This window comes from Tinamus guttatus, unplaced genomic scaffold (assembly GCF_059628265.1).
Source record: "Tinamus guttatus ecotype Peru unplaced genomic scaffold, ASM5962826v1 Tinamus_guttatus_pri_ptg000284l, whole genome shotgun sequence".
NCBI classification, from domain to species: domain Eukaryota; kingdom Metazoa; phylum Chordata; class Aves; order Tinamiformes; family Tinamidae; genus Tinamus; species Tinamus guttatus.
In genome coordinates, this window is record NW_028288818.1 from 551754 (window position 1) to 566591 (window position 14838).

Here is a 14838-nt window from a genome sequence, read left to right on the forward strand (position 1 = left end):
GTAGTAAATGCATTTTGTTGTATGCTGACAAGCCGGGAAGTGGTAATCCCTCCTACACAAAGGCAGAGCGGGAGAGAGGGACCAAGCCAAGCATCTGATGCAGTTTCTCGTGTTAGTTTTTCAACCGTATCAGAGTTTGGGCAAATTCTTCTTTTTTTTTCTTTTTCCTCTCATCAGAAGTGTTACCACTTCATATTCCAGCGTTACCGCTTAGAACACTACACAGTCTCCTCCAACTGGCTGGCTCTGGGGACTGTCTTTCTTTTTGGCCTCTTGTCATTGTCACGCTCGGTTGCCTTATTCAGAGGTTGGTATGGTCTTATGCTTCTTGGGGTATTGGTCTGAAGCTAAGACAGTTTTAGGAGCTTAGATATCATTGTACCTTCCATTGGAAGGAATAAGTTGTATTGGTCAATTTAAATATTGATTAGATGTATGATGCATATTAGTATAATTATATCAGCTAAAGCACCGATGCCCTCCAATTTCAGCCTGGAAGGCTATACTTATTCAAAATCTGTATCCAGATTACTGTCTATGCAGATACTTAAATGTGTAAACATAAGGTCCTACTTGAAAAGCATTTTTCCCATGTAAAATTTGTAATTTGGTGCATGTGACCTCTGTGGAAATGGATTAAGCATGGTACTTATGTGCTTTCTTGAACTGGGGCCGTGCAGTGAGCCTTCCCATATCTGCAAAGTCATGCAGCAGAATTTTTTTACTGGTGAATATTTGTTGACAGTCAGGATTGGAGAACGTCAATAAAGGTGCTTGCTAACAGCACCTCCAAAATGCAGGAATGGCAAGGTTTGGAGTCCGGCCACTTTTTAGTGGCCATTTAACTTATTCAATAAGCTGTCAACTAGAAAATAGGTATGAACGTTTGTTTCTAGTCTTTTGAGATAAGTCAAACAAATGTTGTCTGTTTTAGCCTTGTTTGCAACATTATCTCTTCCATAGGCTACCATGGGCCTCTGGACTTATATCCAGAATTTCACAGAATTGCCACTGACCCAACTATTCACACTGTGCCAGAGGGGAGACCAGTTAACGTCTGTGTGGGAAAGGAGTGGTACAGATTTCCAAGCAGCTTTCTCTTGCCAGATAAGTAAGGTTTGATTTGGTGAGATCTGTAAGCTGGGCACTTGTCATAAGTATTTATGTGAGAAACCTTCTGGACATTGTGTCTCTGAAAACCAGCCTTTCCGAAACACAAGATTCAGAGGTCTGATGTCAATAGATTATGTTGAAATTTGTCGTGTGACCATTCTTCCAGCAAGGCTGTCCACTGTCGAGAAGGAAGTGCCCTGTGTTATACTTTTTTAATTTACTCCATGCAAAATTCTACCAGCTTCTGCAGTTTCCTCTTATGCTTTCTAACACCCTTCTCTATAGTTGGCAGCTCCAGTTCATCCTGTCAGAATTCAGGGGCCAGTTACCGAAACAATTTGCCAAGGGACCAATGGCAACGCGGATCATTCCTACTGACATGAACAACCAGAACAGGGAAGAGCCATCTCGCTATGTAAGAATTACATTGCTGTTTTCCTTCCTTACTCTGTCATTCATATTACTATAGTGCCTAGAATCATGGATCAGATCTCCCCATCTTTTGTCTGGGGACTTTACAGCTACAGAACAAAAATGATTTTTTGCAGCACTTAAAAATTTCCCCATTTATACAAACATGGTTTTTGTTTGCATTTCATCTCCCTGTTTTTCATTTAAAGAGGTTAGAAAAAGAAAAACAGGCAAAAAAAGAAGTAATAATTCCTAGTTGTGCAGTTTTGGGTTTAGCATAACATATTACTGTGCACACAGGGAAGTGATGCATATACGTAGTTTGAAATCCCCCACAGAAAGTGTTCGTCACTGAGCAGGGATTGAAATTTTCCTGTGTCCTTTTTCTTTAAATATAAAGTTATTCTTCATATTTGCTAGAGAAGAGAAGGAGCTTAATTTGGAGCTTTATTGAAGCAATTACATTAGTGATTTCAATGGAAAGATGTTAAGATAGTGTATACCAGTTTTATTCATTTGTTACTATTCTTGGTTGTCTTGTGTTACCTAACCAAAAATAGCATTCACATACGAATTTTTTTTTGAAGTATTGTCAGCTAGCTACTTGTGAAATTACTTGGCAGTTAAAATTTTAGTGGGGCACTAAATATCAGATATTTCGTCATCCTTCCTTTTCTATTTTAGGGGGGTGAATAAGAAGAACTGCCAAGAAATGTGCAATCCTTTTTTTGTCCTCTCTTAACACCTTGGGGGATAACTTTGGTACGTTCAACAGTATTTAGGAAGCACTCATATGTATAAGACCAGGTTTCTGGTTTGCATGCATCGGTGTAGCTTGACTGCGGAGAGTGGACATGTGCTCATTTATGTGGCTCATGGTCTTTTACATGGTGCACAGAGCAGCTGTGATCTACTCTAAGAAATGCATAGTTTGTGATATGGTAACAGAGGTGGGATCTTGAGTAAAGGCAGGGATGAACTGCCTGGATTGAAGCTCTCTCATTTCGAGCATCATTCTGTAGCTATTAGAAATGGAAGGTAGGCGTGTACCCACCTGAGAGAAGCCGTCTGCTGCAATGCATTTAATTTACAAAATCTTTTAAATGCGGCATATTTTTAGCACAGACATCTGGCTGGTGCGCAGTCTGTGACTATGGAACCAAGCATATACTTTTGTTTCATGGTTGTTTCTTAATGTCACCATACAATTTTGTTATTTCTGATGCAAGAAAGAAGGCCTGAGACAGGTTTCTTTCGTACAAATAGAAACTAACTACTTTATGTAAATTTTAAAGGGGATTTTAAAACAAGCGTTTTGTTCAGAGCTGATGATGATGCCATGAAAACAGGAGCTTCTCTAGAATTTAGTGAGCTCAAAGAGTGAAAGCACACCCAGGTTTAGGGGAAAAAAAAAGAGAGGGAGAGAGAACAAAAAAAGGACCATAATTGCAAATAAATCTAAATAGCATGAGTCTGTTGGTCATTTAAAGAGGAGAAAGCAAATGTTGTGGAAGGATTATCTCAGCCAGGGACAGCTCAAAACCTGTTAATGGCTGAAGTGAGACTGATCTCAGTTTCCGGTGTAAGTATCTATTACAGCACATTACATTGAAAACTGAGGAGTAAATTTCACTCTTTTTGTTGCTATGGGGTGCTGGCAAAAAGAGAAATTTAACTTTTTTGTTTTGCGATTCTTTCTTCCTTAATGGTATTGAACAGCACTTGTACTTGTCCTACCAGGAAGATGTATTTCTCTTCAAAACTACTGACGAGGAGAATACAGGGTGAAGAGAAGTCCAAGCAGGAACAGTAGATTAGACCTAAAAGCAGATACAGTGTTAAAATTCCTGACTTCAGGGTTTTTTTTTTTTTTAACCACTTTATTTTCACTTCTTTTTCCATTCCCTTCATTTCTGTTTTGAACTGTAGCAATCACCATATTTTATCTTTATTTGTGGTAGACCAGACAAGCTCTTGCCATGCTCTGTGTTGCTGTGCCAACATCCATCCAGGCACCAGCGAGAGACTTATGTTTTTATGTCACTTACAGGTGACTAGTTTTTCAGCTGGAGGACGGTCTTTATTCTTAACTTGTCTTCTCCTCTAGAGCTCTTTTTCTGTATGCAAAGGTTTCTGCACAATGTATCCTTTCATGGAACTACCTTGTATGGACCTTATCTCATAACTTATGATTGTTATTAAAAGGAAATTTATCCTGATAGCAGCTCAAGACTTCTTTGTATCTGACAGTTCACATATGTCCTCGCAAAGCTTTTTGTCTGCAGCAGCTTGCGTGCACATCTGTATGAGAACCTGCGAGGAGTGGGGAGGGGGCTATTTGCCAGCAGCATGTAAATGAATAGTATGGTCTGCTTGCATCCAAGAGCGCTCTCGTCAGCAGGAAGGAGAAGGTTGCGTAATGCAAGTCTCTTGGGGACACTGCCTGCAGTTGGTTTATCTGGGAGGTCGCACATAAAATTGATTTCTGTGATGTTACTTCCTCGAATACATTTTCATATTTTGGCAGAGAGCTGCCAAACACTGCTGTCAGGGCAGAGCGGCCGTTACTTGCGTCAGAGGCAGCTGATAAAGGCATGACTGTGCTGATACCAAATCCATATGGTCTGAGGAGTGCAATGTGATGTTCATCTGCTGAAGGCAAGACAGTGAGGAGTCAGCAGTGCTGCAGCCCTGCTATTCATGCACAAACCAAGCAGAGTACAGGACATCTGTGTCAGTTTAGGCATCGGAAGAGCTTTCTAACACTAATGATAGTGAAGTCTTTTGCTTGGGGAGCTGTGGAGCCAGCACCGTTAGAAGTCTTAAAGAGCTAGTTAGGCATCCACAAGGAAAGACTCCAGAAGAATTGATTCTGTCCACTCCAATTCCCCTTTGTGACCTGACAGTTCCTCAATAAAAAGCTGACAGTAGAGTGGTGGTTGCTCAGAAAGGGACCCCAGGACTCCTCTCCATTGATCCGAACAGCGGTGATTATTTACATTCCCCATAAAACTTTCACTTGAAAATATTCAAAATGTTTTACCAAGTTTTGTAAACAAAGCACTTGCTGCTAGAAATGTAAACTCCTTTTTGTGGATGCATAAAAACAGGTGGTGTCTGTTAACATATATACCTGTAAACCTATAGGAAATAAACTCAAAGAATCTCTTCCTTTTTGCAGATTGACATTTCTAAATGCCATTATCTGGTGGACTTGGATACAGCAGCTGAAGCCCCAAGGGAGCCAAGGTATTCCTCCAACAAAGAAGAGTGGGTCACCATTGCCTACAAGCCATTCCTAGATGCTTCCAGGTATATTTTACGTACTTGGAAGGGAGGGAGAAGGGCTGGCAGGTCAGTGAACTTAATTGCCCTTGGCAGTCCGCTTACAAAAGTGGTTGTATACTGGCAGCATGAGCCAGCTTGAAAAGGTGTTTCCAGTAAATACTGGCCACAGTACAACCTTGGTCTTACTTGTACCTCCAATATTTGTTATGTAGGTTGCTTTAAAGCATGAGCTAGCTGAGAAGAGTGCAGAGACAGGATTATATTTAAAAGGAATCCCCTCTGTGCACTTCTTACTAAAATAATGGTTTTTTGTTTTGTTTTCAAAAAAAAAAAAAAAAGAGTTTGTTGTCATGTCCTCTCAGCAGACTTGAATCTCCTGTCTTGTTTCAGTCATTTTAATAGACAGATGTAAGTCAGCCTCAAGGAGAGTGAACTCTTAAAAGTTTTATGAAAACTGGCAGATCAGTAGGGAAGACAGTTTCAAAGAGTGAAAAGATAGCAAGGTCCTTCCTTTATTAGGCATCAGAGAACCCATGTAAGAGATCACTGTCAGTCTAGGCTTCGTTAATTCTGTTCCTCACTAAACAACTTGCTTATGCATTTGAACAAGAACTTTTATGAGAAGCGTATATTAGAGTGAAACTGTCTCCCTCCAGGCTAACACACAATGGAGTCAGGATCATCAAACTGGGAGTTAACTGGAATGTTAACATGTCCTTGCAAGGACAGCAATTTCTCAGGCTGTAGAGAGATGGTTATTTATTTCTTGAAAGCTTTGGTCATGTAGCTGTCATGCCAGCACATTGAGGCTGTCGAGAAAAGTCTCTATAAAACAGTAACACACAAGCCAAGGCCTGTGTTTTGTGTGAGACCTAGCAGTAGGTCTGAGTTGCACCCAAAGACAGATTGCTGAAAGTAGTTAGAGAGTGAGAAGGAATGAAAACGTGCTTTTCCCAGAGGCTGCTTTCATTATGGCCAGATTGCTGACACAAGTTTCCTTGGCAAGATTTTTTATGAACTGTGTTTGCCTAGGGACCTGCTGTTATGTTAGAGGCAAGGCTTCAGGAAGTGAGAAGGAAATGGCCAGTGAGTTTAATTAATGAGGCAATAGGAACATCTGGGCAACAGTTTTGCAAAGGACTTCTTGTACAGAGCAAAGAAAATGGAAACTTTCAGGGGCATTTCTGCTTCAAATACATGTTCAGGTATTTTCTAAGCTGGTGTGTCTTGTTGTGCTCTACTGAAAAGACAAACTTTGATCGGCTGGCCCTGATCTAATGTCCTTTGAAGTCAGAGGCTCTGGATCAGATGCACGTGAGTTTTTAGGGTACCTTGGCTCCTATCAGGGGGTATTACTTATTAGGAGTGCTTCCAGGGTTAGCAGGCTGTCACATCAACCTGTCTAATGAAAGCAGAGCAAATTACCCTGCAAAGGCTGTACAGAACATCCCCGATTCTCCATAGCTACTTTCCATGCCAATTTCTGTTTGTTTTCTTTCCCCCCCTCCTCCCCCACCCCGTCTTTAACTGGCGTTTGGTAGAGAAGGGTTCATCTGTCTAATGGGGCTTTTGGATTAATGCAGTGTGCTTTTTTCAGCCTCTGAGCTTTGGGTTAAAGCTCCTGAGAGATGCATCTCTCTACTTCTTTCCTCTGAAGCCCTTTCACATGCCATTAGAAGGCGTGCCCTGCGGGATCCGAGGCAGTGCGCGTGAGGGAGCAGGAAGATAGTGTGTTTCTGCTCCTTTTGCTGCCAGAGCGCTACGCCTGGCCTGAGAGCGTGGGCCTTGCCACAGGAGGGGCACAAAGAGTTTGGAATCCTCTGCCCTGACGCGGGGTTTCCTTTGTTCCTTTCTCACTTGCCTGGAGATGTTTCCTGCAAGGTGTTCCTCCTTAATTCTGACCCCACTCCACTCTGCAGGGCTGCATGGTAACAATGTAAGGATTTAAAGCTGGAGCCAAAGACAGAGCTCAGTACTTGGCTGAGTCCTTGTCACACTCCCCTCGCTTTAGATGCTTGAATGTTATTTCCTTTGTGAGTTGCTCTGTGAAATTCATTTGCCTCTCCCCCTCTCTTTTGGGGAGATGGATGGGATTCAGGAACTCCTCTGTTTATTGCCAAGCCTCTGTGTCTTGGCAAGCGCAAACATTGGGCTGGCTGCTCAGGAATTCTGCTTCCTGAACCACAGAGGCAGAGATGCTTTTGCATTGTGGGCAGCTCTGCACTTCTAGGGAAAATGCTGTCAAGGTACTTCTTTTGACTTGGGGACAGTAACTTTTTCCCAAGCTTGGCATTGAAATCCTGTCCAGTCATCTGGATCTGATGTGTGATACTGCATGTTGCATTTAGATGGCCTAAACTCCAGCTAGATCCCTGAGCTGTATTTCCTGTTGGCTAAGCATCTCTGAAGGCCTGGATCCAAACTCCAGGTAACACACTTAGTATGGGGGTGTAGATATCTGAGTCTAGTGTTTTTGTGTCTGGCTTTATGAAGAAAGAGAGTATGTAGCTGCTACCACTGGAACTGGAATGACAGCTGAAAGAGCAGAACACTGGGGAGGAAGGCAAAGTCTTCCATAGCTAAGCAACCACTGAGTGCTTAGAACAAAGAAACAGGTTATCTGAGTGGTGCAGGGAGGAAGGGGACTCTCCTGGCTGCAGTGTCCTCTTTAATAAAGGATGCTGTTGCGTTTGTGGGAGACTGCAATAGAAGAGGGTTTGCAGAGCATGTGTTGAGAGGAGGTCAGGCAGTCAGGTCCTTGGCCTCACTGGCGTGCCTTGGCAGCCTCCTTCCTTCTCTCCTGTTCTTGTGCTGCATGGAAATTCTCCATGCTGTTTCTTATCAACGCGTCACAGCTGGAGCAGAAGGGAGATGCGGTGCTTTCACCACAGTGGAAGAGGCCAGGTTGCCATAGCAGCGTGTCTGATTTACATGCCTGCTGTGAGTATCTCCAGTTCAGATCAGCCGTTTGCAGGTAGGGTGGCTGAAGTGCCTGGTGCTGGTGAAGGACAAAAAGGACATGTGCTCAACTGGGGATATCACTGAGGCAGAGGGATGATCAAAGTGTGAGCTAGGAGAGAGAAGCAGTAACCCACGGTTATAGATGTAGCAGCATGTTAGGTGCTAGAAACTGGTAAGGTCAAAGCTTCTCAGAGCTAGTGAATGCGTGGGCAGAGTTCTTCACAGAGTTAGACATACAGGTCTCTGAGTAGAGTGAAGGAAGATGTGTCAGGATCTTCCTATATAACAGTCCAGGCTGTTTGCATTTCTGAGCATGTGCTGCCTCCCCTCCCAGCTCAGCAGAATGACGCATCCCTGAAATCCCGCACCTGCTTCCACACAATAATTTGGAAGTGCCCTCTGCTGCCTATGAAGTAAGTGCAAAAGCACTGTGAACGAGTGGCTTTCTCTCTCCCCCTGCTCCTTTTTTTTTTTTTTTCAATCAGATCTACAGCTCAAGCACTGTAGAGAAAAGAGCATTAGAGGGGAAAAAAAAGCGGAGGTGGGGAGGAGGGTCAGGAAGAACGAAAAAAAAAAAAAAAAAAACCTCCAGCTCTTGTTCTTTGAAAATAAATGACCCTAGCAGTTCAATTCACTCCTGCTGAACTAGAGGCTTCTGGGACTCACTGCGAGTCTCACATTGACGTCAGCAAGTGCAAATGTAAATCTCAGCTGGCTCTGATAAATGGTGCTGCTAATTGAATTAGAGAGCACTCCAAGCCACCAGCTAATTATGCTCCTCAGGAAGCTGCTTTGTCCAGGTCCATTTAATTCTATATTGGCTGAGCGCTCCAAATCTGGCACAGAAAAGGGGAAATATATTACAGCTCCCTGCTGAGGAGCACATATTTTCCAGCTCTTTAGGCTGAACCGTCTGCTTGCTCCAAATGCTTGTGCTCTCACCCCTGGGTTTTCCATCATAAAAAAGTATTCTTAATGCAAGATTAATGATTCAGTCACCTTGTGCTAGAATATCACCACCCTGGTTTGATAAGAGACTCTGTCTCGTTCCCTTTAGTGGTGCTTTCCTCCATGCTACATGAAATAGTTTTCTTGATTTTGTTTTATAAGTAGTTAAGTCACTTGTTAGGTGCCCAGGTGGTATAAAATTTAACACTTAGAGGAAGTGCAAATGTTAATGGGTTCTCAGAGAGCTTTCATTGCAGGCTTCCCGTGTGTGCCAGTAGCCAGAAGGTACTGGGTCCTTCTCATGTGGCAAAGCTCCAGCTTCATCCTGCCCCCTCTTCTACCTTTCCTTTCTCTTCCTCCTCCTCTTCTGTCTTTCTGAATTCTGCCAAATTGGGTGAGAAGTTCAGGCTACAAGATACAATTGGCAGTAACATTTTTTCGGCACCATCACCCTGCATGTATCTATCTGTTTCTATTCCAAGTACATCTTTGAGGTTGGGAGTGGGGACTTCAATTCCTTCACTTGCCACTTCTTGTTCTTCCTCCAGAAGAGCATCCATTGGAGTTAATAGAACAGGGCTATTCAGTTGTTTTCTCCTGAAGTTCAATAGATAATTTATAGAAATATGCCTAACACAGAACAGGGCTTTGGTTGCAGGTCTGCTGAACCTAGCATGGTGCTGTGCAGCTCAGTGCTGACTGGGAACTGCCCTAGGTGCAGACCAAAAAAAGGAAAAGTATTAGGACAAGAATTCCTTTGGGAATGTGGGAGACCTCCTACCTCTGGGACACAGCAAGGACTGGACAGAATGTGCCTGTTGCCCAGCTGTGTTCCAGAGGCTGCTGTTGAGGGAGCCTTGCTGTCACGGTGCTGCAACATCATCACACTGGACCCTTGGCTTCCCAGTTTGGAACCCCTGTGGCCTTGATCTTACTACCAAGGTACTCCATAGGAACTCTGCAGCCTAAGGCCACACACACTCACAGTCTCCAGAGTACAAATTTAGACACAAATGCAAATAGAACATTATATATATTCACTGTCTGCTGTCATCCCAACCCCTTCCATGTGCCATCTGCTGTCTGAGGTTGCTGAGCCTGATGGAACCAGGTGGCAGGAGATAACGATTTCCTGTCTGAATTTAATGCTCTCTCATGGCTTCCACAGGCTGTAGGGCACCAGCAGCTAGGATTCTGTCGTTGGAAGTAAAGCCTCCAGGACTTTGTCGCTGTGTAGTAACTAGCAGGAGAGAGAAAAATGTTTTGCTAATGTCCAGGCCGTGTCCCTTTGTGGTGAGAAAGCTTCTGCTCAAGAAACACTTGACCGCATATGCTGGTGCCCTTGGTTATCATGCCATTTTTAGGTATTCACAGCTCAGGTCTAAAAAGGTGTCTTTTCCTGAAAATGTCAGGGTTGCTGTTTTTAATATGCATCTTCTATTTACTATTGCACTTTTTTAAACTGATGTCGCTAGGCCAGGGAATTGGTAAGTCTCGTCAACAAGGAGCTGCTTTGCTATGGCACCAGAGACCTGGCTAGCTAACACCCTGTAGAAACCAAGGATTTCTTGCGGACCTGATAGTGTACGCAATAGTATCAGGTTACCTTGAAAAGCAGGCTGAACTTCTTTTTTGGGGTCGCCCCTGGCTAAGGGAGATTTATATCTCTGTTTCTGGAGTGCATACTCCTTGTTCCAGGGGGAAATGCTGCCCAGAGAACAGGAATGTAGATGAACTGTGTCCTTTATACACCGATACACTGTGTTATTACTTGTCATGAGCCTTGTGTCTTTGCAGCATACATGACATCCACTGATGGGAACAGCAGCTTATCTTTCTGCTCTGCATCTCACATCATTTTCCGCCCTCAGTTCTTTCTTTCTTTTTTCTTTTTTTTTTTTCTGTCAGTCATTCCTGCCTCCTTCGTGATCTCCTTTCTGCCAACAGTACTTTTCTCCTCCTATTCCACTGATGATAAAAGCTATGTAACAGCGAGCACTGACATTCTGACTGCTGTTAAGAAGGGCTGAGTTGCCAGTGAGATTAAGAGCATGTGGAGAGCTTCCATTGCTCAAAGTTGCTGTTTCAGGCTGCCTGCAAACTCGGGGTGGTGATACTGAGTAAGCTGATCTGGGAGACTTGAGCTGGTTTTTTTTGGCTACTGTCAGATCATGCAATATCCTTCTGTTCTATAATGCAGAGCAGAACTCTGCAGATTCTGAACATGTGCCACGCAGCCCCCAGCAGCAGGCTGTCAGCAACGCTGGGCGCAGCATTCGATACCTGTTGGGATCCCAGCACGCGAAAGGTATTGGGAGTGCTCCTCGCAAAGGGCGCAAGGAAGAGGAAGTGAGAACAGGCTTGTAGTGTTCCTGCAGACAGGAGAGGCACCAGTGCTGATGGGAACCCCAGGCGCTTAGTTCTGTTGCTCTAGCAGTCAGACCCACTATTACTGGGGTGCCATCACTTGATACAGGGCTGACTTGGTGGGGGCTGTCGTTATGTAGGTGCATTTAGGTCAAGGGAGGATGTGAACCAGTTGTCTCACTGCAGTCACCTGTAAGCCTCAGGTAGCTGAAAGCATTTTCAGTGTGGCAGACTCTATACTCAGGACCTCAGCCATCAGCCGTAGGTGCTGCCTTCCTCCCTGTCTGTGAGCTAAATTACACAAGGCAAGTCAGCAATGTACTAACTTTTCGCTCAGGTTGTTCTTATCTGCTCAAACCCAAAACTCCAGGGTATTGTGCTAATTTTTGTCCCTTCTTTACAGTCTCACATTAAGCTGGCATTCTCTCTCTTATTTTCCATTTTACTTGTTTTAAACAGCATCACAAGCAGCATGAACATCTTCCCCCCCACCTCCCACCAAGGGAAATGAAATGATACCGAACCATTCACAGAGAGCAGCAAGCTTGAGAACTGTGAGATGTCAGTGTATGCATGTGGGGTGTGTGTGCGTACACATGCTTGTAAAGTTGTGTCAGCTATCATTACTGTGGGCTCAGGCAACGGTAGGCTCTCGGGCTCAGACGAGGACATACCAGAAAAAGCCCAGCAATTACATGATGTTCATTGGCCGCAAGAGACGGAGGAGGAAATGCAAGCACCCTGTCCCAAGGGGATGCTTTTTCTTCTAGAGACTGGAGAGAACTTGGCCTCTAATTTCCAGGTACAAGGAATGACAATTGCAAAAATCGTGTCTTGTTCAGAACACACCAAAATTACTATATTTCACCTAGTTATTCCCTGGTAATAAATTTTGATTTAAACATGTTCCCAATTTCCATACCCCAGGAATTCACAAAGAACTAGCCTTTCCTGTGGCTCTTTTATTGAAGAACTTTGGTGGGAGCTTTGTAATTTGTAAAGGGCCTAAACATTATTTCTGAGCCTTTTGTTCTTAGAAGCAAAGCAATCAGCGATTTTACATGCTAAAGTGCTTGGCAAAAAAGCAGCCTTGCAGGATGCTGAGTATGGAACATCAGTTAGGAGTGGGACGTGGGAACTGTGGGAGTTCACGTTCCTTTGACCTCTCTAAGGGTAGGCAGTACTTGCCGCTTCGTCTTCTCTCTGGTATGGGAATAACACTCCCTCCCCATCAGTTTTTCTGGAGTGCTAACTCTTCAAGTGAAGCAAGTCTTGCTCTGTGCTTGTATGGAATCCCATGTAACAGGACCCTAGCACCGAGTAGTGCCGTAGGAATCGTCAACCTTTTCTTGGAGCTGCAGGAGGTCAGGAGTTTGCTGCTCTCAGTCGTGCTACAGTGAGGTTGTCTGAGAACCCTGGGAGCCTCCTGGGAGATGTGGTCTGCAGCGGCAGTTCCGGACATTGTGGGTTTTTTTTTTTTTTCAACTATATCTTTGAAAAATATCCACTACTGCCTTGCAGAAAGCAAACAAAACACAATTCATCTTTCTTCTTGAAAGAGGCTTGAAGTCCTTGGCTGTATTACCAGGATAGCTGCATGACTTAGAGTGACCGGCAGGTACACGCTGGATCTGTATACCACTGTACCAGTATGTGCTACTGACCACTTGGCAAGCTCCAAACCACAGATTTGAGTGCTGCTGCTTTTCCAGCCTCTGTGCTGGTGAAGTTAAGTAGCGTGTTTGTCAAGCCAGCTACTGTACAAATGAGATGAACTCAAGGAGATAAGGTTCAGTGCTGAGAAGGCAAGACTGTTGCCCCAGCACAGATCTCAGAATTCACTCAAAATTTCTAAGCTTCTAGCAGGGTTCAGTGTTGATGATGGAGGAAATTATCTTGCTTTTCCACTTAACATTTAAACTTGGATTTTACTATTATGTTGCTGAGTAGAAGAATGCAAGTATTTAAAATATTCCCAGCCACCACAGCTTCAGCAATTAGCAGCCAAAGGATACTAATTTGATACAGCTATTAAGCCTTCCATGCTTGACTACTCTGCTGGCATAGTTGTAGCAAAATGCTGTAAAGCACCAGCTCACAGTACCAGGAGGCTGTGGGCTTGCCTTGTAGGTCTTAGAACAGTGTATCCCTCTTTAATTCCGTACCCCTAGCAGAAGAGGAAAATCCTCAAGTCTTGGAACCTGCCAAAGTTTCTCTACTTCAGGCACCGTGAAGGAGGAGGCCAGACAGATTGAACAGAAAACAGGAGATGTCAGGAGCAAACTGCAGTCTTGTTCCGGCTTCACAGTGTGTCCTGAGGAAAGGGAGCTGTGTGTGCCTGCATGGTATTAAGTCCTCTGTCAGGCCCATAGTCTATACTGTTTGCTGTTGGACTGTGATACTTAGGAGCTAAGCTGCTTTCAGGCTTCCCTCTTTCTCTCCCCCTTAATCCTACTGGAGTACATGGTGTTGGAAAACCTGAGCAGGCTCACGCTTTTAAGCTAGTAAAACTGGCAAAAACCATCTTCGGAGAAGATGGACTGGCTTGATATGTCTGTGCCCTTGTCCACCAACCAGGCCTTTTTCAAAACCTCATTTCTGTTATTTTGAATACGTTGGCTAAGGACTGCTTCAAGGATGATCAGTTTTTCCTTTTTGGTTTCAGGTCCTCAAAGCTACTGCGTGCGTTCTACATCCCTCTCCTGTCAGAGCAGCACACATGGTATGCAAACTACACTATTCTGAAATCCCGGAGGTTGAAGCAAATCAGGAAAAAAATGGGAGGCTAGCAATGTACCTGCTGAACACAATCGCAAGCATCCACTGACACTGCTGGACAGCTGCCTAAGGCTTCTCCCGTTCTCTTTGAAAGATTGTGCTTGTAAGATTCCCTAATAAAGATTTCCCATGAAGTGATTTCACTCTGCAAGTTTCCAGCTGTAAAAAGCTTTCAGTTCTTGATGTCAGGTCTCTGCTCTGCCTACTCAGAAAATACTGGTAAGAAACAGTTTGAAAATCCAGCAGCCACCTACAACCGTATTATCCCTGCTGCTCCCGTTGTTATTATCTATTACACTAGAGAAGAGGAAAGTGAAAAATAACAAGGAATGGCAGTGTGAGATTCTACTCCAAGCTGCAGTCTGGCTCCAGAAAAATCCGACTCCACCTCTCTTTCTGTAAAGTCTCTCTATAGTCCTCATCTATGTAAGTAGCGCTCACTTTCTCCTAAGGAACTTTTTCAGCTAACAGCATGTAAGAAAGAAAAGAAGGAGAGGGCAGAAAAAGACCAAAACTGTGAGACAGTGAACTGTGAAATAACTGCATCTCTAGGAATGAGGCAGTCTGTGCCATGTTGCTCTGCCTGCGAAACACTTTCAAGGAAAAGCAATCCTTATAGATGCTGATAACAGCCTTTGAATTCTAGTCTACGGTATCTAGAATTTCCAAAAATAATGCAAAAAGGAGAGAACCATAGGAAGAGTATTTAACATTTGTTTCCCAAACCTACAAGGTACAGAGTGTATGTGTTCCGTTGGTCTAATATGCTCCAAAGCACTGCTCTGTTTCATTATATCACCATTTTTAAAGCACGTTGTATTGCAAGCCAGCTGAAGAGGGCTTTTTTTCCATCTACCTCTTTGAAAACTATGCAGGAATGGCATGGCATGAGGTGAAGCTGAGAGGAAGTTCCCTTCTTTGAAAAAAGCTGCACAGGCTCTGTGCCCACCTTACACCTGTGAATATGTTGGT

General features: G+C 43.8%; 1 protein-coding gene across 2 annotated transcripts in view; it reads left to right on the forward strand.

The window, feature by feature from the left end:
• Positions 1 to 14004, forward strand: part of LOC104572272 (alpha-1,2-mannosyltransferase ALG9) — a 28393-nt gene extending 14389 nt beyond the window's left edge. For both annotated transcript variants that reach the window (XM_088527379.1, XM_088527378.1), the window contains 5 exons: positions 178 to 307; positions 964 to 1111; positions 1399 to 1528; positions 4706 to 4836; positions 13754 to 14004. In XM_088527379.1, the coding sequence (XP_088383505.1) occupies positions 178 to 307; positions 964 to 1111; positions 1399 to 1528; positions 4706 to 4836; positions 13754 to 13877 (663 nt within the window). In that variant the 3' untranslated portion in view covers positions 13878 to 14004. The remainder of the gene's footprint in view (positions 1 to 177; positions 308 to 963; positions 1112 to 1398; positions 1529 to 4705; positions 4837 to 13753) is intronic.
• The last annotated feature ends 834 nt before the right edge of the window (positions 14005 to 14838 follow it).